Raw genomic sequence first — 27,775 nt, 5'->3', positions numbered from 1 at the left:
TTTTATAGGGACACTGAGCATATTGGCAGGGATTCATGCTCACCACTCATCTGTCTGTTCATTCAATTCACATTTTCTGTAATACTTTTCTGTACCAGCCCCTATGCTTGTTATGGACTAGGGATATAGGGACCAAGTCCCTGGAGTCTAGGGAAAGAGGTAGACAAATTCACTGACTATAATTTTACAGCAACAGGTGGCATGATAAAAAGAAGCATGAGGTTCTCTAGGTGCACACACACAGGGGATCTTAACACAAGTTTTGAGAGGCCAGTGGCAGGAGTATCATTATCTCAGAATAACCTTGAAAGACTAGGCCCTCAGCAAAAATCAACTGGGGAAGAGCTAATTGAATGGTGGGGCGGGGGTTGGATATATGGGGCAGGGAGAGTGGGGGAAAACTAGGAAAGGGGCCAGACCATAAAAGATGATTGGCTCTTCACAGGTTTGTTTCAGGGGGAGGCTAAGAACATGCCTGATAAGAAATATGGGTAGATGAGCAAGTGTAAATCCCTTTTCTCCCACCCCTCCCACCTCTCCAATTATGTGCTCCGGTGAAATATGGCCAGCCACAAGTGCCCTCTTCATATATAAGCCACTCATCATAAGACAGTTGGATGAAACACAAAATCCCTGTTTCCCTGTTGTCTTTCTACCCTATGAGGCAGTAGGGTGTTGTAGGGAGCCCACCAGCCCTATGTCAGGAGGCTGGGGCCTGGTCCTGGGGTCTGTAACTGATTGACTGTGGCACTGAGTTTTCTTTTCTTTTTTTTGAAAGATCGAACCTAGGGTGCTTAATCACTAAGCCACATCCCCAGTCCTTTATATATTTTATTTAGAGACAGGGTCTTGCTGAGTTGCTCAGGGCCTCACTAAATTGCCGAGGCTGGCTTTGAACTCTCAATCCTCCTGCCTCAGCCTCCCCAGCTGCTGGGATTACAAGTGTGCCATATAGCACTGGTTAGCAGAAGCCTTTCTAAATGAAATCATATATGGAAGTTCAGTATATAAAATAGGTACAAATATTGCTGCTCAGGATGAAACTGGGATAGAGGCACAGAGCAGATGCCCTCGGCACCTGCTTCCCCCTTGTGGCATCCCTTGAGGGGCCTCCATGAATAACATTACACTGAATAGTGCTTCTCTACATGGGACTGGAGGACTTCCTAGGTCTGAATCACCCTACCTGTAGACTTGTGGTTCCTTTCCCAGACTTGAATAAAGATTTCTGGATCTGGGACTCAGGATTGTGTGTTTAAAAAGCACAGGTACATTGAAGTTTGAGTACCAGTAGGCTAGATATTTCAAGGTCCTTTTCAGCCCTTAAATACTGATTCTGTGATCCTCTTCAGCTTTGTCATATGGCGAGGAGCCAAAGAAGGGAAGCCAATGACTACAGAAAAGAAAGATTTAACATAACATGGGAGGTTGGACTTATAAAGGTAGATATGACGATAATGTGATTAGGATGTGGTAGAAGAGGAACATCAGATAGAAGACAGTAAGTCACATAATAGGTTAGGGACAGAAGATGAAATTCAACCGTAGGAGCTTTCAGCAGTGAGGCTTTTGTATTCCAGATGGAAGAAAGTGTAGCAAAAAGCATCAGGAGGCAAGTCAGAGCAGGAGGCTACCAGAGTTAATGGCCTGACCCAATACTCCCCAAATCCTGTGCTCATCTCTATTATCTAGCACATGGTGTCCTAATAGTCCTCTTATATTTCATGTACTTTTCGGTCTTTATTGAGTGCTTATGGTATCCCAGACATTGTGTTAAGTGCTAGAAATTCAGGCAAACCCAAACAGACTTGATTATGCAGTCTTGGGGCTTACTGTCCAGTGGTGGTGGTGGTGTAGATTTAATAAAATAGTCATTCTAGGTAGAGTATGATTACAATCCCAGGCAAATGCAGCAAAGGAAAAGAATATGGTTCTAAAGCAAGGTTTGTGGGGTGGCAGGGTAAGGGATAGGCAGCGTGTGGTGACGTGAGGCAGAATAGGAAAGGGTTCTTTAAAGAGGCAGTAAATTTTCAGCTGAGAACTTAATGATGACTAGAAGTTAACTTGGTAAAGATGATGAAGAAGGGAGCAGTGAGATGGGAAGAATTCCAGACAGAGGGCACAGTATATCACAAAGGCCCTGGGGAAGGATGGAGAATGCTTATTATGAGGGATGGAATGGTGGAATGGTCGCAGCCCAGCGAGGAAGTCCAAGAGAAGAGCCGAGTGAGATGGGGCTGGGAACACAATGAGAGGTCGGATCCTGCAAGACCTTGAAGGCCACATTCAGAGTTCGAGTCTTTCCCCTAACAACAAAAGGGAATACATGGAAAATTCTGTCTTTGGAAAATCTTGTTCTGCTTCATTGGGAGAAACCAATGGAGAGAGGTCAGGGTACTTGTGGGGAGGAGAAGACTTGTCTGTCTATTCTTAATATTCATGTGAACTACTTGAGACTGAGAGGATCTATTTCTATTACCACCTGAATACCGTACAGCATGCAGTTGATCCTCAATATTATATGTTGAGAAAGCAAAATGCATTTAAGTAAGTTAAATATTTCATTTTCAAGGCAAAAGCAGAATACCCCCCCTTCTGCCCTGTAATTAATATAAGGACAAGGGGAGGTGTCCATATACTGCACTTTTAATGTGCATCATTGCTATAATTGCCACTTGAATATATACGAGGTCCTTGGATACCAAACCCATTTTTAATCCTAGTATTCTGTGTTACTAGGAGTCATTTGGTATGCCATGCCTTAACACGCATGGGACAATATCTGAAATTTAAAGCAAGGAAGAGAGTTATGTTCTCCACCTCACCTAATGAGCTTCATTTCTGAAACAGCACAGTGTAGGACAGTGCCTGAAGCAGGCTTACTGTTTTATCGATAGCTTCCCTCACATTGTAGCACATTAGACAGAAAAAACTGTGGGAATCTGGGCAGCTCTAGACCCTGAGGGCAGAGCAGGGCATGCTGGGGTCTGCAGCAGACCTTTCCCTCCCAGCAGCACTTTGTGAGTTTCCTGGCTGACAAATGGCTTTCACCCCTCGCCTCATCTGGTTACCTTGCCCCTCTCCAGGCATTTGTGCTCAGATGTGCTTTCCCCTTCACACTGCTAAATTTAAGTCTTCATTTTCAAATTAAATGTTCATCTGGCTGGCTGCCTGCGAAATCACATGTGGAGCGCCGAGAGACTCAGGCAGGGGATGGTGCCCTTGCTTCTGGAAGAGTGGGTCTGGAAAACATATGAACTGAAAATAGTTTTAAAATGTAAAAAAAAGAAAAAGAAAAAGAAAAAGTAAAGTTTTCTGCCAAAAGTGCAGAGCTGAAGCTTTTTCCTTCTAGACTCAGTTATTAAGTGTCTGTTGGAAATTACGGCCCCTATCATACAATCTGTTTACTGTCTCTATCATCCAAGGAGGGCTGTCCAGACTTAGCCCCCTGAGGACTCAGCTCTGCAAAACCTTGCTTTATCAGAAATTGGTTTTGGGGTCACAGTACCATGAGTTAAATTGCTAGGTACATGACTTTAAAGGAATTCTGTCTTCGTACCTATAAGATTTCCTTCTGAATCTTGGATGAAACTAATAGGTTGATATTTTTAAAAATATGAGAGCCCTAATTTTCCAGTAAAAATAAGACAAATTAAAAAAATAAGAAAAGGGACACAGCTTCCTTCATTTGCACACCATCAAATAACTAATGCACTACAATAAATAACACTATTTCTCAGCAAATGTCTTATTTTCTTTGTTGGACTTTCCCCCCACCCTTTTTTTTTTTTTTACCTGATCCTTCATTATGGAAAGTAGTAAATAGGAGTTTCAAAAAAATATATATTTTTTGCCTTTGACTCAGTTTTTGTGACACAAGATGCTGTTATGGGGAATTTATTCTCCTCCTTCTCCTCCTTTTCCTCTCCCTTCTCCTCTCTCCCCTCTTCTCTCTGTTTCCTCTTTTTCTTTCTCTCTATTCTAAATTTTGTCCTTGTGCTGTATCTATTTTCTCACTTTTCTTTCAAGGATGAAGAAAAAATAACAGTGGAATGTGATATGAAGAGTGCTATGCAAACAATATTTAACATGACCCTATTAAATAGAGAGCATTTTAGAGAACTGGATATCTAAAAATGTAGAGACTAGAGTTTTTACAAGCAAATATGCAAAGGCTGTAGCATAAATATTTATAATTCCATGCAGATTTGTTGATACTGAATTTCAAACCTGTAACCAATGTCAAACTAGTATAAATTCTACTGAGAGGTATCTGATTATTGGCCACTATCCCTGGCATGAAATCTCCTAATTAGCCAAGTTGAAAATAAAAGTTCCCTAGTGGCTGTTATAATTAGAAAAGAAATTCGGGAGGGAGATGATAACTCATACATAAATTTAGACATATTTTAACAAACTATAATAAGGCCATAAGGCCTGGAAACCCCCTGATAACTAGAAAGCAGAAAAGGCTTGGGAGAGTGGGAGGCTGGCCTGTTATTGCTATGAAGCAGAAAAAGTGCGTCACAGAGCTGGATGGAGCACAAATGTAGAGTGTTTTCCAGAAAGTAACTAAAAGGGCAACTTTCTGGTGGAAAAATTTCATCTTCCTAATAGAGAAAAACAGAGTTGACTTGTATATACATGCACACACATAAATACATAGAGATCTATTATCTATCTATCTATCTATTTATCTAATCTCTACTTAGATCCAGGGGTAGAAAAACAAAACAAACGAAAGCCAATTCAACATAATCGGCATTTGAGTAATATCAGTGTGAGTAATGAGAAATGAAGGGATTTTATTAGAAGGCCTATATCATTCCTCTTATCTTGAAATATAGAAATGGAACCTCCACTTGATATACCAGCCCTTGGCTCAGGACTTAGAGAGTTGTGGTCAGTGGGACACAAGGTACCAAAAGCCAATGTTACTCAGGTTTGCTAGATCTGGGACAAATAGACTGATGAGGGCACTCTGATCCATGCCCTAGCTTATGGCAGGCCACAGTGTTGTAGTTTCTGGCTACACCCTATCCTTTTGGCTTAGATTAGAAAAACTGATTACAATCAACAGTGCAGCCAGCCTAGTTGAAGACATTTGAGTGATTGTTTCAGAACTATTAAGACCAGACTTACGATGGCTGCTCTGAACCAAAGAGAAATATTTACATCCATCTTAGTTCTCCAAATATTGAGTACTATTTATGGATTGAAGATGATTGACATATCATCTATGGTTTTCTCACATTTTATAGAGGAGAGAGAGAACAAGTGGATGGTTATAACCTAATGTACATGATGGTGGAGGTATTCATATGGACTATCCATGGAAGTACTAAAGGGGAGATACTTAGTCTAGTTAGGGAGTCATAGAAGGCTTTCTAGAGGAAGTAAGCTTTATAACTAAAATTAATCAATGAAAATAAAAAACCTAGAAAAGTAAAAATATCTACTCTGTAAAGTATTCATTTTTTTAAATTTGTTCTTGCAAATATGTATATATGCAAAAGTACATGCAAAACATACAATTTTGTATTCCACTTTTTTTCTTTTGACATGGTAAATCACATATGGTCTAAAAAAATTCCTTGATAACATATTTTTAAGCACTGTATAATAGATGTGCTGTAATTGATGATTCCTCTATTGTTGGATAATTGTTTCTAGTTTTTTGTTTTCCTAAATAACGCTTAGAGGAACATCTTTTGAATATGAACTTTATGTGCACCTCCAATTATTTCTTTATAACCATATTTCTACAGAAACAAATAGGTGTTTGAAGTTTTACATATCATTAAGTTGCTTTCCAGGACATTTATCCTTGTATCTAAACAAATGAAAGTGTTTTTCTCATGACGCCTTCACAACTTTACGTATTATATTTTAAAAACTCTAGGTCAATCTGGTGAGTAGGAATAGGTGCGTTGTTTAAAAATTTTGTTGCTTTCTAGTTAACTATGTTTTCCCAAATATTTATTAACTTCATTTATTATTTGTCTTTTCTGTGACTCATCTATTTATATTCATAGTCTATTATTGGCCTATAGTATTACTCCACATGCTGAGAATCTATTTTAAGTTTTGTTTTCCAATAAATTCTCCAGTGGAAAACAATGACATCCTTACGTTGTATATGGAGATATTGCCTTGGGGTCTTGATTGGCATAGTGTGCGGGGTGAGTGATATTTCTCTAGGCAGGACTGGGCTCTGCTGAGACATTCACATTCCTGCCACTTTCCATGAAGCAGTCCAAGTCAATTTATATTCCTGTTAAAATTCTTTGGTAGCTTCCCAACGTGTCCTTTATGATCAAAATAACCTATTTCAGTATAGCTTCTAGCTCATCATTTGAATATCATCCTTAATCACACCAAATGACTTGCTTTTAAAAACCTGCAGTGTGTTCTTTTCCTTCTCCCTCTTTTATCCATTAGGACTCAGCTTCTGTGTTACCATCTCTGGAAATTCCTTCAGTCTCTACTTTGGGCAAGTAAAACAATTAGTACTCTTTCTATGTTGCCACAGCATTTTACAAATGTCATCAGGGCACAATTAAACACAGCATTTTAGAAGTTAGCCCCTTTTAGGTGCTCTCTTTTGACTGCCAGTCACTTCAGGGCAGAGTCCCAATTGGATTTGTCACCATTGCTTGAAATATAGTGAGTGCTTAAATTCAGCAGACTCCACCTACCCTTTCAGTCAGCAATGTGCATTCATGACAGACCACAGTGAAGAAATTAGAAATTTAAAGGCATGAAGGAAGAAGTAAGCTTTCCTGTAGGACATAGTTTTTAAGTACAGCAAAGAAAATAGAATAGAGAATGATAGGATGGGAGGTGTGGGGAGATGATTTTATTTTATTTTTAAAAATTTATTTATTTATTTATTTATTAGAGAGAGAGAGAGAGAGAGAGAGAGAGAGAGAGAGAGAGAGAATTTTTAATATTTATTTTTTAGTTTTTGGCGGACACAACATCTTTGTTTGTATGTGGTGCTGAGGATCGAACCCGGGCCGCATGCATGCCAGGCAAGCGCGCTACCGCTTGAGCCACATCCCCAGCCCGGGAGATGATTTTAAATAGGGTTCCCAGAAAAGTCCTCTTGAAGAGGTGATATTTGAATGGGAGCTGGACATGCCAGGATCATGGGTAACAGGAACAGCAAGTATAAAAGTCCCAAGGTAGAAATGAACTGGACAGTATGATTTCCACAATGACTGGAGTATTATGATAAAGAAAATTCCAAGGAATGGGAAAAACTCAGTTCTTGTAGGTCCTGGTAGAGAATTCCAGTTTTATGTTAAATGTAATAAAAAGCCATTGGAGGGTTTCAGGCAGGAAAATGATATGAATAACAAAAAATATTTCTCTGTCTGATATGTAGAGATTGGACAGTAGAGGGAGGCAAGGGCAGAATATTGATGACAAATTTTGTTTCCTACTGTCGTCCCAGGGACACAATGATGCCACGGACATGGGTGATAACAGTGGAGGACATAAGAAGTAGGACTGTGTGTGTGTGTGTGTGTGTGTGTGTGTGTGTCTATGTATCTACATCGTTATCATCATCTATCATGGATTTTCAAATACAAATAGAACAGTATAAACAGAATGGAATTTTCATCTATATATTACCTTACAGCAGCCACCATTGACTGTTTTTGTGTCTATTCCAAATTTTTTATTTTCTAGAGTTTTTGAGAAGCAAATTTTGGATGTTGTTATCATGCTATCAGTAAATACTTTTATTTATCTTGAGCATAAGAACTTAAAATATACTTAGCCATAATACTGTATACTCAGCAAAATAGCAGTACTTTTATAATATCATCCAGTACCCACACAGTGAGATATATTTTAAAGATGACAACGACAAGAATGCTGCTGTTTTGGATATCTGTGAATCAAGAGTTCATAGTTCTTGAATGAAGTTCCAAGATGGGGATTACTGGGGATGATTCCTGCTATTGTGGCAGTTGTCTGCCTGGACTGGGATACCATAGCTCCATTAAGATATTAGTCATTGTGTTGAGGAAACCTAACTTCTTCCACTAGCCCCCACCTCCTAAAGGTTCCTCATCTTTCAGTAGTGCCACAGGCTGGTGACAAAGCCTTCAACTCATCGGCCTTTGATGGACACAGCCAACTGTAGAGGAGTGACTAATGAAGTGAAAAGGACACCATGTGAATGTATCATTCTGGATTTAAAGTAGAGTGTTTGAAGAAAGAGGAAGTAGCTCACCATGACAAATAAAGGAAAAACTGAGAAATGATTATTGGATATAACCAGAGAGGTTATAGCTGGGTAGGTGGAGATGAGTCCTGATTAGAGAAAGTATGGGCAGCAGTTAAAGGTAAAAAGCTCTTTTGAAGACTTGAAGTAAAAATCAGAATGTACCATCTTTATAATGAGGTGCTTCATAATAATAAAAAAAATCACCATACATTTTACAGTTTAAAACTGCTTTTATAAATTTATCTTATCTGAAACTCACAAATGTCATGACAGATATTTAAGTGTTAGGTGGTGTTTTGCCATTTTTAAAAAATAATTTTAGTTATAGTTGGACATAATGACTTTATTTTACTTATTTATTTTTTGATGTGATGCTGAGAATTGAACCCAGTGCCTCACACATGCTAGGCAAGCACTCTACCACTGAGCCACAATCCCAGCCCGGTGTTATGCCATTCTATTTATTTATTTTAAAAATATTTATTTTTTAGTTATAGGTGGACACAATATCTTTATTTTATTTTTATGTGGTGCTGAGGATGGAATCCAGTGCCTCACGCATGGCAGGAGAGTGCTCTACCTCTGATCCACAACCCCAGCCCCTGGTGGTATGCCACTTTAAAGATCTCAGTCTAACAGACTTTCTGAGAGCTTGACAAGATTCTTATAGTATAGGAAGATATTCAAATTTTGGTCAAACTCTTGACCAAAGTCACGTGACTGGTTGATGGTAAAGCTTGGACTCAAGTTTATGTTTTCTAATTATACAACTTCTTCTGCTATGTCACATCATTTCCTTCATTAGCAGGAGGCCAATCCATAAGAGTATAATAATTTTTAAAAGTTCAGTTCCAACTGCTGGTCCATTCTGAACAGAATTTTGTTTATGGAATTATCAAGATTATTCCCAAAAAAGTCAGTCATAGTATAAAAATTTTCTAGTTTTTGTTTAAACAATCCAGTAAGATTTGTCATTCATGAATTTAAAACAGTCCTTGAACTTTATTTCTCCTCATAATGAAGGTGCTGAGGATACAAAACTGATGGTCCAGTGGAAGGAAGTATTCTAGTAATTGTGAGCAATAAGATTTATCCTGGTGCTGAGAGAAATATGAATGACATAATGGTTGAAGCCTCAGAGAGCAGAGATATTTTACACATGACCTGATTGAAGACTGTTGGCATGATTAAGTCATGCTTTTGAGAAGACAAGTCTAAAGGGATCAGAGTAATAAAGTCCAGGCATATAGTTTTCTGATGAGCTCACTGTATATGGGGACAAAGCTTGGAATATCTTAAGGCATGAAAGTTAATATATCCTTCATATTAGACAATCTCTATGGTCTATCCGTTTTCTCACTGGGCTTTTGATGACAGCTGTATGGCAAACAATTTAATACTGAGGTCATTCTCCTGAAATACAGGTATTTTTCCTTGTTGAATGGAAGTATAGCCACATGCTCCAGGTATCAGGAGACAAAGATGATTTAACTGGGGTTATTTAAGAGCCAGATTTACATTTTCCCATGAGTCTCTAGGTTTTTGATAAACACAACTGCGTCTAGTTCCACTTGTAGCCCTAACACTCCGCACAGTGTCTAGCTCAGAGTGCTCATGTTGTGCAGGTCTTGAACTCATTAGTGAAGGGTGACAAATTACATGCCAGTGGGTGATCAACTAGTTCAGAATTCTACCTACAAGCTATTCTGTTTTTGAGGAGCTCAAGAGGATAAACATTACAACTTATTTTAAAGTGAAGTTTTAAGTTTGTGAGAAAGTATTTAGGACTTAATGTGACTGAAAATACAGCAAGTAATTAAGATCATAATCTTCCAGAGATTCCCTTAGTTGTACTTGGGGCTGAAAAATCAGGTATACTGACTTCAGAAATATTAAGTTCTCTGACCAGAACAAACCAAATCATACCATTGGGAGATACTTGCACATTGTCTCTATTGATATGGGCCTTATTTTCACTTGGTACTTTAAGCAGTCAATGTTCTTTCTGTTAACCTACCCCTCCATAGGAAAAATCATTGAGACCATTAATTGAGGCAATGGAAAAACATAATCTAGGCTTTTAATCCTGGAACTAAGACCCTCAGATTTTCTTCTCCTCCTTTGAGAACTACTTTTGGGGTGAGTTATTTTTTTTTCCACAAAAAGAAAAGTTATTCTTTATTGAACTTTGTAAGAGAAAATTCTCCTCAAAATAAAGTGTGGTCACTTGGATGCAGAGAACGGTTCATCTAACCAGGCCAAGGTGGTTGCTGGTAATTTTTTTCATTAAAATATGTTCTTTATATAAGGAATATTTCTCCCATAGAGAAATAGATTTTTGTCACATTCTTCTTATACTATTTGGGGAGTCAGTGGTAATTTTTAGAATATTTTAATGGACAGAAATATTTTCTTTTTTTTCATTTTAATTTGTTATATATGACAACAGGATGCATTATAATTCATATTACACATCTAGAGCACAATTTTTCATATCTCTGGTTGTACACAAAGTAGAGTCACATCCTTTGTGTCTTCATACACGTACTTAGGGTAATGATGACCATTCCAACCTTATTTACTAACTGTTGGAGTGGGAGATGAGTTTACAGATTTTCCCCCCCAAAGATTTTTTAATTGGACAGTGAGAAGCTGCTCACACTGACTTTTTGAAATTGAAAGTGGAACTAGAGAAAGTTAAACAGATTAAAATTTAAAAAGGAGCATTGGGCTGGGGTTGTGGCTCAGTGGCGGAGCACTTGCCTCTCATGTGTGGGGCACTGGGTTCGATCCTCAGCACCACAAAAAAATAAATGAATAAAATAAAGATATTGTGTCCATCTACAACTAAAAAATATTTAAAAAAGGAGTATTATAATAATTACATGAACACGTCTATAGCAGATTTGGGGAGTGGGCTCTCAGTTTGTGGTGGATTCTCTGCAGTGCCAGCACATCCCCTTCAGGACTTACAGGATACCTTTCCCCAGCCACCAGGAGGTGTCATCTGTTAGCTATCTATGAATGGAATCCTTCTAAGACTTTACAGAAAAGAGCGAGCGTCTTAAGAGACCGATTAGGGAAAGATTTAGTCTGCACAACATCCAGCAGGTTTATTGTTCATGTAAAACTTAATAAGTGTATCAGTCATTTTATTTTCAAAGTATGGAGGCTAAATTGTGTGTGTGTTTCAGCATCCAAATAATGCACAATAGGATTGATTTAAATTACATATAAATTTATATAAATAAGGCAGGACATCTACAAGATTCATTACTTTTTCCTCAATAAATGGTTAAATTAAATTATCCATGCTGTAGGACTGCATCTTTCATCATCACCCACTCTTTTTCCCTGGCAAAATTGGTGAGAGACCATCTTCAGCAGCTGACTACAGACCTCCCTGTGTGATTTTGCCTCAGCTTAAGTGTTTTGCTAAGGAGAAGGGAGGAAAAGGAGGGAAACATCTGCATTGTTCAAAATAAATAGATTCCAAATATATGAGCATTATGTTCATTCTCAACGTAATGAGATCCTGTTCACCATTGTGCTGTTAGGGGATTAGGGCCAAGCTGTGTGTTTCCCTCTGCTGCAGCTCTGACAGCACTGGGATTGAAAAGAACCAGAAATACTGCTGCCCACTGAGCACTGGTATCAGGGGACCATGACTGCAAGCTGTCTTTGGACTGGCTGGTTTTAAACACTGGGAGCGTGCACCATTGCCCTGATCAAATCACTTCAGCTCCTCAGGGTCTATCCTCTTCCTAAACAGACAGCACATAATGACCATAGAAAATAAAGTAAAAAAGAACAATAAATATGGATTCATGAAGAGCCTGGGCTTTTTAACCAGATAGACTTAGGTTCCAGTCCCAATCCTGCCATTTACATGTGACCTTAAAGTTTTCGTTTCTTTTTTTCTCTCCCAAATTGGCCTTTAAAATGCCAGTTTGTGTCATGCCCCAAAGTTGAACAGCACAAAAGAGTATACAGTCGAATGAACTCTTACTTGTCTCCCAGTTCCCCTCTTCATTTCCTTTCTCTAGTGGCAACCACTCTCTTGTGTGTCTTTTAAGAACTTTTCTGTGCCTGCAAAAACACACATATGTGTTAGTATATCCTTGTTCCAAATTTCTTACCCACACATATTTCTTTTTTACTTAATAATGTATGTTAGAGTATATTTCATATTAGCACATATAAACCATTTTATTCTTCTTGTGCATGCATTGTATCCCAGTGAGTACAGGAGCCATGATGGAATAAGTGTTCTATGGTACTTCTGTCTAATTTTAATTGGCTTCTAATCAGTTGCTATAAATAATGCTACAATAAACATCTTGTACATTCATATTGAAGCATCTGTACTATTGGTTCAGGTGGACTATCTGTATTGAGGTGGGTGGGCATTTCAATTTTTTTTTTTACAGATATTGCAAAATAGGGTAAACATCTCAAATTCTCTGAACCTTGTATCTCGCTCTATAAAATGAGAGTAAAAACATTACTATCTCATAGGGTTGTTGTGAGGTTTAAATGAGTTAAGAATCATAAATAGTCTCAGTGGGTATAGCAAATTTAAATGTAACACTCCAGTGAAAATCAAAATAAACAATGATAGTGTTTTAATATAAGTATATCCCCAATATTACACGGGACATACTTAGACTAACAAAATAATTGGTTGTTTATCTGAAATTCAAATTTGATGACATTTCATTTATTTTTTATTGGCAACTCTTACATGAAGGGATCAGTACAGTCCCTAGAATGCAATAAGCACTAAATAAATGTTGGCGGCTATAATTCTTATTAGACTTTCAGGAAAATGCTACTATTCAACAAATGATTTTGGAACTATTGATTTTATATTCTTTAATTTGTTTATCATTCATTCAATAAGTATTTATTTAGTGGCTGTCATGACCTAGGCATTATTCTAAATCCTAAGGATACAGAAGTGAACAAAATAAAGTCCTTATGACAGGAAGTGCTTTCATGTTTTATATAGCGTATGCTGGAGACTATAGAAGAAGCCAAGGCTTGTGGACTGATTGATTAATTGGTGAAGGTCAACTCTATTCTCTCTATAGTACCCTAACACTTCTTCTATAGCTTTTAAGAAGTCTGTTTTTTTCAGGAATTCAAGTGTCTAATGGGAAATTAGGAGTATTAGAGTATGGAAAAGATGACAGACACCTTAACGAGCCTGTCAAAGGTCCCCTCTTGCTTACCTTAAGCTTCAGCAATGGGCTTGGTATCTTGGTCAAAGTAAACCATTGATTTGTAGCCTTGGGAGCCAACACTTCAGTGACATAGAGCATGGTTAGTGCCATCTCAGTGACATAGAGCATGGTTAGTGCCATCTCACTCTCAGACTTATATTTTCTCCAAGAGGTTTTCACCTAAGCCTAGCAGCTAATAGTGTACTGTGCATCATCAGGAAAAAGCAGGTTTAATTTATTTATCAAAATTATTAGGTGAAGTTGCTATCTCTCATCTCCTTTTCTTAGAACTCAGAGTGGGTACATAAAAAGTTTTTCCCCCCCTTAAAGTAGTTCTTGTTGTCATTCTGTGGCACTTGAACTCTTTATTTTTATGATGCCTTTGGAATGTAAATTTTATGAACTATTTTCTTAAATTTTGGCTTATGTATCAATTGGCTTGTGAGTTTACTAAGGTATAGGCTGTCTTGTTACCCTATTTTTGAGAAATCTGGTTCTGAAAATTGATCCACATTTTAAAATCTTGGAATTTCAGTGTGATCAAATACATGAACTTGTTTGCAGGATACTCAAGATGGCAATTCATCTACACAAGTAAGAGGGCTTTCACTGACAAAGGTAAAAGCCAAGTTCAAAGATACTGAGTCCTTGGGGCCAAGTATCATCTTCACAGCCCATGAGGCCATTGTGTATCCTTCTCCAGAGCTATGATGCAAGAGTGCTTCAAACACCAGCCTAGCAAACAGCTGCAACACACATGGGGAACCAGGGAGTGTCTGTTTTTATTGTTTTGGGGTAATGATGAAACCCAATCACCATACAACTTAAAATCTTAAAAGTCCAGAAATATTTTGAAGATGAGCTTTAAAGAAAATCTTCTTGCATGTCCCTTTAATTCTGCTGGGATGTCTTTGATCTTGTATTGTCCATGGTGGTGATAGTGGGATTCAAAATATAGACAATTTAAATTAATTTGCAGGTCTTTATTAGTTTCCGCTTCTTTAGTAAACTTGGATATTTTGGTAGTTATGACCCTTCGTGCTCATTAAATATATCTCTCAATTCCTAGTTAGGTGCAGTTAATATGTCTGGTAAGGAAGAATAGGAAATGATATTTAAAAAAAAATTCACACCTGTAGTTGTATTATACACATTTATTCTTCTATAGATACATATCCAAATAAGGGATTAACTCAGAAATCTCACACGACTTATGATTTACCAATATCTCCAGGCCTCTTTTCTGCAAAATTCGAGCTACATTTTTAGAGTGTTATTTTCTCTTCCTTAAAATAATATATTTTATATTTCTTATCTTACTCTGCTTTCAGTTTCTGGTAACTTTGTCAAGTCACAGATGACTTTCTAGCATAATCTTACTTTGTGAGGGTTATGCTCTCTTCTTGTCAGGGCTCTGTTCACAAATCTGACAAATGTCTGCTTGACCATGGTGTACGTTATTGATTGTCCAGAGCTGTCAGTTGGACAACTCTGGACTCTGGATCAACATCTAGGGAATACCACTTGCTTTTTCCTGTGCAGTTCTTCCGTAGCTTATAGCATGAAAATAGGAAGAATAAGAGTTTGGAAATGGAACTTAGTATCATCTCAGCTTCCTGAAACAGATGCACTTTCAATAGAGACTCCAGGGCAATTCAGTAGCAGTGCAATTTCTATAAATGACACGATATCCTTCTCCATCCATTCATGTCTACTCTTTCTGATAGACAGTCTCCTGAGAAACGTTCCAAAGGAGGTATCCCTGGGAGAAGTAAACCAGCGCATAATCCATACCTGTAAAGATAAATAAAGTGAGATTTACAAGGCTTCCCAAGTTCCCCCATTGTCATCGAGCTAGATAAAGTGCAGAGAAGCATGGCACTGGAGAAATGATTGAATTCTGGCTACAGATGAAAATGCTGCAATTGAAAATTTTCCAGAACAACATGTACTTGGATCTGTATTAAAGAAAAATTCTTTGAGTGTTTAAGCCAAATGACCCAGCAGGGTTGATAGTGTGAGGCATATTTCACAGTTGTATAAATATTTAAAATGGTTTTCCAGCCTATAAAGCAAGTAAATGAGGTTTTTTTTTTTTTTTTTTTTTTTTTAAAAACAAAAACAAAAACAAAACAAAACTGCACAATGAAAGTAAACTGCCCACTTTAACTTACAGGGGAATCCTGCCCTACGCAGCCTGGCTTTCCCTTCTAAGAGGGAACCTCTGAGGAAGAAGTGTGATGAGGGCCCCCAGCTTGGAAAACAAGGCGGGTTTACCTTTCAGGGAGTTTGAGAAGGGATGATAGCATTATGGCTTCCTGCCACAGGTGGCCTGTTTCCAGTCTCTCTGGCTTTGGGTAGCTCCAACTAACTTGTCACCAGGGGCCAGATCTGATGGACACAATTGCTTTTCATCATAAACCCTTTGAACTTGGTGCAGGGTGGGCTTGGGACTCTGCTATATAGATAGTCTTCAAAGAAAGCTGTGCAGCATCTCAGCTGTGTCGTTCTGGGTCCTGGGTCATTGGTCCAAGCCATCCTTCAGCCAGAGTGCTGGGCAGCGTCTGTAGGTGGTCTCTCTTGGTCTTCCAGTCTTCTTCTTTCATCCATTGTGGTCCTTTCCAAATTTTTATTCTTTTTCCCTTTTACTTGTATTTTAACTATTGCCCAGGACTACTCTCTCTTACCACTGTCTTCCCATCTCTTTTTGCCTCTAGTTAAATAGACTTCAGAGAAAATGGCAATGATATTTCTGTATTTATTAATAGGGAATTTGAAAAGAATGTTAATGATTGGGTTTGTTGAAAGTTCATAGCTATTGTATAAATCTGTCATCATGAGGTGGTGAAAAGAGTACTCAGCCATGAGTTAGGCATTTTGAATTTTGCCAAGGGGTATCATTAACTCACTGCGTATCCTTGGGCAAATCACTTAACCTCTCTGAGCCTTTATTCCCATATTAAAGAACATTGTTATGAGAGGGCCTTTTGAATTTAACATCCTGGGAAACCTTATTTGCTTCCTCCCATTACATGTTACTGTATTGTGAATACATTCCCTTGATTATACTTTTGATTCTTCTCCATTCTTGGAAAAAATTAATTTTATTTTTGTTCTTAGACTGCAGAGTGAAAAATGGATGAATGTCAAAGTGGGAGACATCGTTAAATTAGAAAATAACCAATTTGTTGCTGTGAGTATTCAATATTAATTGAAGACTTTATCTTAGATGAAAATAGCATACAGATAGAAATAATTATATTTAGTAAATCCATACTAATAAAGGGTAATTAAGGAGTGAATACCAGTATTGTAACAGTACAAAGTCTCAATTATAGACTCTTTAAAATATATTAATTTATCACTTTCAGTAACAAGGTCAGATAAGGCTGAGTAATTATCACCTTGTGTACTTCCTTTGTGATATTTTACATTGATAGATAGGAGAGATTTTAAATCAGGATGTCAATAAATTTATGTAATAAAACATGTTAAAGTACTTATGAGTATCTTAAAAACAATTTGTTTTCAATGCTATTCCTTAATACTATGATTAATACTGTTAATTTGTGATATATTTGAAAACAACAATCTAGAGAAAAAGAAAAAATGTTTGCTCAGTTTTGAGTAATCAGAAAATGTTTATTGATTGTGCTGACTTAATAAAATATTAATGAGGCCTTCATTTGCATATCAAGTGCACTATCTATTCTCAAGCTATGTTGGATATTAAATTTCCTTAATAAAATTCAGTTCAGTCACCAAAAATATATGCAACTAACTATAGTTCAAATTAAATTTAGAGTGACAAAAGCTACCCAGTTTAGAGACTAAAAATTCTAATTATTATAGTGTTCATGTCAAATGTATATATATTAATCTATGTCTCTATATCTCTCTATATTATGTTACTTATGAAAATTTTTGTGTTGAGTGCAATTTTGTGAATCAAATTGTATTCTTCATTAAATCTGAGACATTTTATGACAAGGAAAAATACGATCCCAAGATCTATTTACAAGAACAATAACCTAGGGCTGGGGATGTGGCTCAAGCGGTAGCGCCCTCTCCTGGCGTGCGTGCGGCCTGGGTTCGATCCGCAGCGCCACATACAAATAAAAATGTTGTGTCCGCCGAAAATTAAAAAAAATATATTAAAAAAAAGAATAATAACCCAGTTAAGAGTTCTAAACATGCACTTTCTGAAACAGTCTTCTTTCATGAATGCTCCATCTGCACTTCCTGACTTGTGTGGAAGAGTCCAGACTAGGAACTACCCAGTGGACAGGTCAGGCACAGAAGAGTTTACCATCGAAGTGGAGGAACACTTATGTCTCTGGTGACTTCAGAAAATAACTGAGAACCAAAAATAAGCAAAAAGGTGTCAGGGCAGCTAAAACAGAGGTCTCAAAGTCCACACACTGTGGCTTGGGCTCCTCATATGTAGGGCAGTATGCCAGGTTCTCATTCACAATCTATTTACTTTTATTTTAGACAATTTAAATTACTTGTTTGACCCTTTTTCCAGATCATTAAAAATTAGGAACACCACACTAGGATGTGGGATTGAGACCGATGGTGACTGAATACGGAACTGAGAGCTGAATCTTTGCTCTGTTCCTTCAGTGAGAGCAAATACTTTATCTTTTTTTTGCCTTTGTTTTCCCCATGTGGCCAAATTAGGGTGCCAGACTACTGTAAGGTCTCAAATATCTCTTCTAACCTTTACATGCTGTGATTGTGTAAACTGAGATTACACCAAAGAATTCTTGATTTGTCTGGTTTCTGACATCTAATTTCATGTTGGATTAGAGGGGGCATTTAGTAAATGTTGATTGAATGAATAGGTGTCAATCTTGTAAGAAAGAAGACAGAAAAAAAATGAAAAGTGGATACAAATTTTCAAAATTCAGGGTGTTCTATATTAATGGGATACAAATAAAAATGTCTAGATGCCCTTATTAAACAAAGGTTACCTACATTCAGAATATATTGTTTAAAAGAAAGGGCCCCATGTAACTCATTTTAGTTTTACTCTCATGAAAATGATTGCAGTGAAAGAGTTTTTGGTGCTTCTAAGTGAATAACCTTTTTTTTTTTTTTTTTTTTTTTTTGACTTGCATATGTGAAATTCTAAGATGCAGGCATTCAGTTTTTTTTTTTTTTTTTTTGGCAACTGTTTATCCCCAGTGGTGCTAGAGGAAATACAGTATACATTAAAATATGCCACACGTTTAACTTTCATTTTACATGGAGTTGAATAATTCAGGGGCAATGCTAGGTATGTTTCTGCTTCAGGTATTCAATAAAAATAATGCATGTTAAGAGCCCCATTTCTGCTTTGAAAAGAATGAATATTAGTTTGGATTCACTTGTTCACTAATTTTATACCCTAGTATGTTTACTTATCAAATTCTTAGGGGTGAGTCCAGAAAAAGCAGGAATCAAGTCAATGTCTCAAATCTAATTCCATAGGACCTCATGGCTAGCATTCTGCCTCCAACTTGACTTCTATCTTTGATATTCTAATTTCTCTTTCCTTTGGCCTTTGTTTTTAATTTAGTTATATTTTCTATGTTATAGCATATATGTTTACTTACTATTGCAGTACCTTCAGTGAAGTGAGACACAGAAGTGCAAATATCAGATACAAGGAAATCAGTTCTATGGGTGCATCATTAACATTGGTTTAAAAAGGAATGACTCATTTATATGACTCATGGGAATTTTCCCATGAAGTTAGTGATCCATGTGGCTCAGCGCTATCCAATATAACTTTTTGCAATAATGTAATTGCTCTATAATTGTTTTGTCCAATGCCGTATTCAATATCTCTGTGTGGCAAGTGAATAGTAGAAATGCAGGTAGTGCAACTGAGGACTGAGTTTTGCATTGTGTTTAGATTTAATAGCTGCTTGTGACTTGTAGCTACCATATTGGATAATGTAGATAAGGCCTTTTATTGTGATTGTATGAATTGAGAGTGCTTAGACTCCTCCCATTGTTATTTAGAGGGACCATACTGAACTCAAAAACTTTTAAGTGTCCTGCACCCTGCTTATCCTTCCCCTCACCCAGGAATGATTTCTCTGGTGGATTTGGGGGCAGGGAGTGGTGTGCTTGACGGGAACTTCCTTCCTTCCCTTTCTTTTTGCACTTTCTGTGCTCTTCCATGCCACCAATTTACAGGAACAGATCCTGTTGGAGGGGGTTCATGACCCTTAAATTTTTGTTTGAAAACCAAGGCATTCTTCAGTTGTAGGAATTAAAAATTTTTACCTTTCAGAAGCTAGGTCTTGAAAGATTAATTTGACCTAAACTTTAGACCAGAACAGGGGTGGTGTGTTAATTAGCTCTTCATCTCTATGACCTAAATACCTGACAAGACTAACTTAGAGGGAAAGTTTATTTTGGCTCATGGTTTCAGAGGTCTGTGTTCATCCTGGTCAGCTGACTCCATTGTTCTGGGCCCAAGATGAGACTGAACATCTTGGTGGAAGGGCATGCCAAAGGGAAGCTGCTCAGCTTATAACAGCCAGGAAGCAGAGACAGAGATTGAGGTGCCAATGACAAAATATAAACCCCAAAGGGACATCCTCATTGATTTACTTCTTCCAGCCACACCCCACCTGCCTACAGTTACCACTCAGTACAGCAAGTGAGTAAGTACATTAAGCGAATAAGTCCACTGATTAAGCTACAACTCTCATAATCTAATCATGTCACCTCTGAACATTACCACATTGTCTCCTGAGGTTTTGGGAGGACATCTCATATTCAAACCATAGCAGGTAGGCTTTGGCTGTCTCTCATTTAGTCTCTTTCAGCACCTTTATTGGATGTACTTCTAGAGAGGCTTTTTTTTTTTTTTTTGTGGTCTAATTGACTTCCTTGTTATTTTAATTCATATAGCTTCAAGTCAGTTATTCTTTCAATCTAATTGCTATAAGTAAATCCTCTTTATAGGTGTAACTCTATATATACCTCCTACTTATGCCAGTATAAAGTAGGGAATTTTCAGGGAATAAATATTTTTAAAAAATATGTTTGTCTAAGCTGTACTGAAGAAGCCGCTTCTTGCTAAAGTATAAAGGTAAACACTATTTTCTGTTTAACAAAAGTAAACGGTGAGTGTTGTTTCTCTACAGGTATATGTGGGGAAGATATATGGGCAAGGATGTTTTCTGGAAGAGCCTGAATAAATGAATAAAGGCTCTTCTGGCCATCATTATTATTTCCTCTCTTGTTCTTTTTTTATTGCCATCGTTTTTGCATTCTCAAAGTAGTTGAATTATAAAGACTAAATGACTTATGCATATTGTCAAAGATTAGAATTAAATCATGAAAATGAAAGTGTCTAAGATTACAGGTAATACTTTAAATTTCAGACTTAGTAAGCTCATGTTGAATAACTGCTAATATGTACTGGATACCTCATTCTTTTAATTTTTTTAAAATTTTTAGACTAAAAATAATGTTGTGTGGGATGAAGATGAAGAACTGTGTAAAAATTAAAAGGAGATCTAAATGTGATATTCGAATTAATTTTACGAATTTATCTTTCCATCAGTTTTTGAAATTGCTATTCCAACATTCTTACACAATTGTAGTTTTAGATTTTTAATACCAACAAAGCAAAACATACATGAGTTGTATTGCAGTGATTTAGTAGCACCAGGGGAAAAAGTATTCATTTTTGGATCAGAAGTTCTGAATTCTGGTTCCATATCTGTAATTTAAGGTCTTAGTGTCCATAAATCTGATGTCAAGAAAGCCTATGGGCGCTATGTGAATTAATTTAAATCACCTGGTGTGTATGCAGGAGTTCATTCCTTCTTTGCTGCTGGCCAGATCTGACCTCCCCATGCACACAGTGTTAAGGATTTGAATAAAATGACCTAATTATGAGGGAGGGTTTGTAAATTCTTAAAGTATTGTATAACTTTAAGATGTTATTATTTCTTGAGGTTTTGCTTCCTTTATTCTTTAATTTCACAAATGTTATTTATACCTAATAAATTTCTGAAGACAATGTCTTTGGCTTTGAGGGCTCAAAGATGTTTAGTGGATTCTTTTCAAGTTTTCTATGATGGGAATATTCATTTCAGGTTTCCATGAGGCAATTGCTTGGCTTTCTGTTGCCTGTGAAAGCCGGGGAAGGGGCTGCTGAGTTAGAAAACACTGTTTCATTCATGGGAAACAGAACTGAGTCTCCCCTGACAGGGAATGGGGAAAAGGTACCAAAAATTGATAGAAGAAAGTAAAAAAAAAAATAGGAGTGGATGGGAGGTGGTTCTGGTTAGAATTGTCAACTTTTTTTGCCTGGCCTATTTTTGCATTCGGATAATCATGCTTTCCCTTTTCTGTTCCTTACTCCTGCTACTACCTCTTCCTGGGGGATTCTGCTTTACAGTGCTTCTAGAATCTTCCATGATGCTACCAACACAGTGTTCTTTCTCATTTGAACTCTTCCCATAGTTCTTTGTTAGTATGACCCTGGGAACACTTACCATGTTCTATCTTCACTATACAATGAAATCCTTCAAGCAAAGAAGTTTTAATTCATTTCAGTGTATGCTTCAGTCTGCCTGGATTCAAATTCTGGCTCTCCCGCTTCTTACCTAAATAGCTTCAGACAAGTTACTGAACCTCTCTGGGTCTCACTTTACTCATTTGTAAAGTAGGGACAACACCAAGACCTACACTATAGGACTTCCATAGAGTTAGATCAAGTATTACATATAAAGCCCTCAGGGAAGTGAGAGAAACAGAAAGTCCTCACTAAATATTGGCTATTGGTGTCATAGATACCACCACTGGATCACAAGTTTCAGGATCAACCACAAACCCAGTCTCTTGAGATTTACTGGAAGGGTCATCTTGATCTGAGACTTGTAGAGTTGGGGGCTGGTGGACCCCAAGACTACTCATGTGGCTCCAGCTCCTGGTCCAGCACCTCTGACAAATGTGTGATCAGGGACTGACACGGCTGTTACTACAATTCTCTTGCTCTTTTCTTTTTGGAATTATTTCTGATGGACTAGAAGGTGGGAGAAAGATGGCATGCTGTTAAGTGTGTGACCACTCATCCTGCCAGATGCCCCCGCCACTCTGTGCTTTCATCCTTTTCAATGACAGTGGATTAAAAATACCATGAAGGGACTGCTTCACAAAAGGGACTACCAAGGTTCAGCTATGGGGAAGGGAGAATGGAGGATGAATGAGGGGAGGCAGGCCAGAAATCAGGGAGTGGGAGGCAAGAAGTTTGAAAGAATATTAAGAAAGAAAGAGAAAGAAAGAAAGAAAGAAAGAAGGAAGAAGAAAGAAAGAGGGAGGGAGGGAGGAAGGAAGGAAGGAAGGAAGAAAGGAAGGAAGAAAGAAAGAAAGAAAGAAAGAAAGAGGTAGCAATGCAGGGGACAGGAAGATGCGGGCAAGGAAGTCCCAGATTCCAGGGAGACCAAGCAGAAACAGTGAGGCCAGAAACCATTGTAGGTGGGTAGGTCTGTTTCTACTTGTAGGAAGTTGATCATTGCTCCAGAGAGAATCCAGCCGCCAGGTGGCAGTGGTGCCTCAGTCACATGTTGGGAGCCCACTGTGCACAAAGAATCCTCCCCTTGTTTACCCCAAAGTAAGTGTGAACACAGCAGAGCTCAGTATGAAACAGTAACGCTGGCTCACTCTTTCTATGTAGACTTTAGAAGAAAAGCTAGGTACAAGTAGATATCTTTCTTACACACCACATTTTTTTTTCAATTGCTGATGATCAGAATTAGAGATTTCTGGATTTTGTTTAAAATGATCCTTTTAAGCTTAAGGGAGGAGAGTCAGAGGCCCAAAGAGCGTTAAGCTCTTCTGCTGTCCTGCCATAGACCTTTACACATTGAAATTTAAGTGTGAGAAGTAAGATCAGGGTGAATTTTCCAAAATTTGTTCTTTCCTTTTAGATCAGGATAGGTAATTTTTAGTTCAAGAACAGCCTACATTTTTGACACACTCTCTTTATGGGTTTACTCTGTTTTACTCTGTGACAAGTAAGAAAATAATTCCTGCCTCAAGAAGCTTCTGTGGCTTCTTTGTTCAGAGTTGAAGAGGAGTCTTGATAATACAAACCCATTTATTCCCGCGAGGGCTGGCACTAAGTTTTTCCAGCAGTTTCAGTCTAATCTAGACAAAACAAAACACACACACACACACACATACACACACACACAAACACACACCAATTTTTGAACTGGAAATTTAAAATCTGGAGACAATGAAACAAGTGGATTGATTATAAATTTAACCTCCAGGTCTTGAGAATGAAAGTTCTAATATTTTTAAAAATAAAGTAAGAAGATTTCATAGATTTGGAATGCTACATTCAGACATAACTACAAAATTGTTAGGCTAATGTCTCAAAATAACTAGCCTAAAATTTTAGCTAATTTTTGAAGACATTCAAACCCTTCAGAATGTCATAAAAATGCTTATTTTAAAATAAAATTTGAAATTTGAAATAAAATAGTTTCCCAATATAGAAAGCTACCAGAATTCTAAGACTGCATTTTGATAGGTAATTTTCAAAGCTCAAATGGACAGCAGAATAAAACTATTTATCTTAAAAGAAAGAATACTGGGTGTGACTGCACATAGCAGTAATCCTAGCAACGCAGGAGGCTGAGGCCAGCCTTAGAAACTTAGCAAGACCCCATCTCAAAATCAAAAATAAAAAGGACTGGAGGTGTAACTAAGTGGTAGAGGACCCCTGGGTTCAATCCCTTGTACCTTCCCCCAAAAGACAAAACTATTCAATGTCTAAATTTTTTCCATTGTCTTTTATTATATTTTCTATTCTACCTTGCTCTCTTGTTTAGCCCCACTTTTATTTCTCTTTCTTTACTATATACCATCTTGTTCTTTTTTTCTCTTTTCTTATCTTTTAAGTCTCTCATATCTACTTCTTTGTCTCTCATTTTTTCTCTAATGTCTTCCACCTTCATCTGTCTTCCTAATCGTCTTTGCCTGCTGCCTGCTCTTAACTGGTCCTACTAGATAGTCAAAGTATGTGCCCATAAATATTTCCAATTATTTATTAGTGACATATTTTCCATGAATAATTATTAAAACAAAATATATAATTTATATATGTCTTTCAAAAAAAGTAAAGCAAGCGGCTATTAATTTATATGATACCCCAGCACTTGCTCCTATTGTGACGGTCAAGGGTGTGGAAACAGGAACACTGAGGGTGGGAGGGCTTGTCCAGGGGTACCACATGGAGGTGGTACAGGATCCTACCCCTTTCACTTTGTTCCTCAGGCTGTGCTGGCAAGTAGTAGAGAGGTGATGCAGCAGAACAGACCTTCAGCCAGTCTGCCCTTCTCAAGTATTCTTTTGTCATGTTTTCTTAAAATAGGCTGATTTGCTGCTTCTGTCAAGTAGTGAGCCACATGGTCTGTGCTATATTGAAACTGCAGAGCTCGATGGGTAAGTTATTAAGTTAGAATACTTGATTAGGTTGGTTTTTAATTTATTTAAAAGTAATGTCTTTATAAGCAGGGCTTAAATCTTATTCTTTGTTTCCTTAGAAGACACAAGAGTCTAAATTGCCAAGTTCATTGTTAATTACTTTGCAGTAATTTTGAAAATTACTTTTCTATTGAATTTATTTTGAAAACTCTGACTTTTTAGTTTATTTTCTTTCAGAAACAGTGAGCTAAACATGTATATGTGAATAATTTCATGCAGGGATTCTTCAGTGAGTTGCCTTAGAAGTTTTTGTTTGTTGTAAGTTCAAGTCATTTTCTAACAAAAATGAGAGGGCTGGAGATCAAGAGTTCCCTGAGGAAGAAAGGATGGAAAAGCAACCTTGGACCTGTGTTAATGAAGATACAGAGAAAGAAGAGAGAAAAGGATTGTGATGCAGTTTTGATATTGATGTTAATTTAGAATTTCATTATAGACCATATAGCAGGTCTGCTTCATAGGATTCAATTTGTCTGTTTGGCATAAAAAAATATTTAATGAATACTTACATTTTCATCACACTGAATAATTTGTGTGTGTTTTTAGATGGTTTATATAATTTAATCCTGATATAGGTACTATATAAGTCCTACTGTACAGACGAGGATACCAAGGTTTTAGAGAGACTTGTTTATTTGCTCTGAACTCCTAAAGAATAAAGATAGAACTCAAAGCTGGCAGTCTGATACCAGAACCTATGATTTTCAACAGTGGCTCCTAAGTCATTTTCATATTGAACTATTCAAACAGTTTGGCCTGCATGATCCTACCCCTGGTTTGGGCAGAACAGTTGCAGACATAGCTAAAGCAGTGCTGAGAGGAAAAATCATAGCACTAAGTGTATATACTTAAACAAAGAAAAAGTCTCAAATCAATAATCTCCCATCTCAAGAACATAGAAAACTTAAAAAAAAACAACCCAAGTAAGCAGAAGGAATAAGAAAGTGAAGGTAAGAACAAAAATAAAGTGAATTTGAAAACAGAAAAAAGTGAATTTGAAAACAGAAAAACCATAAAGATAATTAATGAAACACAACTAGTTTTTTGAAAACATTAATTCAATTGACAAACCTTTAGGAAGACTGATAAAGGGAAAAAATGAGATAAATTATCACTATCCTGAATAAACCAGGGCAATTCCCTCCAGATTCTGAAAACATCAGGTGGATAATGATAATGAAGAATTATTACAAATAGCTCTACACACATAAATTTGACACCTTAGATGAAATGGACTACTTCTCAAAAAAAAAAAAAAACAAAAAACAACAGACCATATATCAAACATGAGATAGATAACTTGAATACGTCTATAACTATTAAGGAAATTAATTCAAATGCAAAACATAAAACTATGTGATTTGGGGCTAATCAGAGTTAGATTTGACACAAAAAACAGGATCCATAAAAAGAAAATTTAATAAATTGGACTTCATCTAATTAAAGGCTTTAAGAGGATAGAATAATAATCTACAGATCAGGAGTAATTATTTGCACAGCATCTGACAAAGACTTATATCTTGAATATATAAAAATATTTTCAAAACTCAACAGTTAAAAAATATAACAGTCTAACTGGAAAATTGGCAAACGACATGGACAAACATTTTGCCTAAGAGGACATACAGGGGACCAATAAGCACATGAAAAGTTGCTCAACATCATTAGCCATTAGGGAAATTAAAATTAAAACCACAATGATATATCAGTATAGATCTAACATAATAGCTAACATAAAAAAAGTGACAACTCTGGGTGCTAGTAAGGATGTCGAGAAATAGGATCATTCATACATTGCTGGTGGGAATGGAAAACAATGTGACTGTTGCTTATGAACTAAACACACAACTACCATGCAACTCAGCAATTTGACTTTGGGGTAGTCATCTCAGAGAAATGAAGACTTCTGTTTACACAAAAACTTGTACATGAATGTTTGTGGCAGACTTATTTGTAGCATCCAAAGAGGAAACAAGTTAGACATCTTTCAGCAGGTGAATGGTTGAACAAACTGGTACCTCCATATCCTGGATTGCCACTCAGCAATAAAAAGGAACTAACTACAAACACAGGCAATGCCTGGAATGAGTCTTCAAACAATTGTGCTGAGATGGAAAACCAATTCCAAAGCTATGATTCCATTTGTACAACATTTCTGAGAAGGTAAAATTATAAAAATGGAGAACAGAGTAGTGGTCTCCGGATATTAAAGATGGGGTGGGAAAGGCAGTAAAGTGGGTGTAACTCTAAAGGGCAACCCAAGGGATCTTTGTAGTGATAGAAATGTTCTGTATATTGACTGTGTCACTGTCAATATCTGGGTTGTGAAACTACATGATAGTTTTGCGAGGTGTTACCAATAGGGGAAACCGAGAAAAAGGTAGGATTTTTCCATATTGTTTGTTATGCTGAAAATGATTTTGAACTTTATTAAGATATTCAGACGGATTAAAAAGAGTGTGGTGTGGCACTGAAGGAGTTAATCAGGAGTCTTTAAAAGTAGATTTTTAAAGTAAGTAAGGCCTCTGTGTGATTATTCTTTCCCTTTAAATTTTCACATTCGAAGCTAGAGTGAGATAATGGAGAGGATTCTGAGGATGCATCTCAAAATGATGATGAACTTCCATGAATAACAGATGTAGAGTAGGGTCAGAGAACTAGAGCTATCCAGCTTAGTTGGTGTGATTGTTTCAATTATTAGAAAAGTAGTTCAGATGGATGGGCATGTGATTCTGTAGCCTTTACACCACTAACCTTCCTCTTTCTTGTCCAGCAAGCCCTGCTCAATTTCTGCCTCATC

General features: G+C 37.1%; 1 protein-coding gene across 1 annotated transcript in view; it reads left to right on the top strand.

The window, feature by feature from the left end:
* Positions 1-27,775, top strand: part of Atp8b4 (ATPase phospholipid transporting 8B4 (putative)) — a 238,584-nt gene that overhangs the window by 97,625 nt on the left and 113,184 nt on the right. Inside the window, exons 7-8 of the mRNA XM_027926068.2 lie at positions 16,588-16,660; positions 24,866-24,936. Of these exons, the coding sequence (XP_027781869.2) occupies positions 16,588-16,660; positions 24,866-24,936 (144 nt within the window). The remainder of the gene's footprint in view (positions 1-16,587; positions 16,661-24,865; positions 24,937-27,775) is intronic.

Source organism: Marmota flaviventris, chromosome 2, assembly GCF_047511675.1.
Source record: "Marmota flaviventris isolate mMarFla1 chromosome 2, mMarFla1.hap1, whole genome shotgun sequence".
Taxonomy (NCBI): domain Eukaryota; kingdom Metazoa; phylum Chordata; class Mammalia; order Rodentia; family Sciuridae; genus Marmota; species Marmota flaviventris.
Note: the sequence above shows the minus strand (reverse complement) of the source record. Positions and strands in the feature narration are given on the sequence as shown.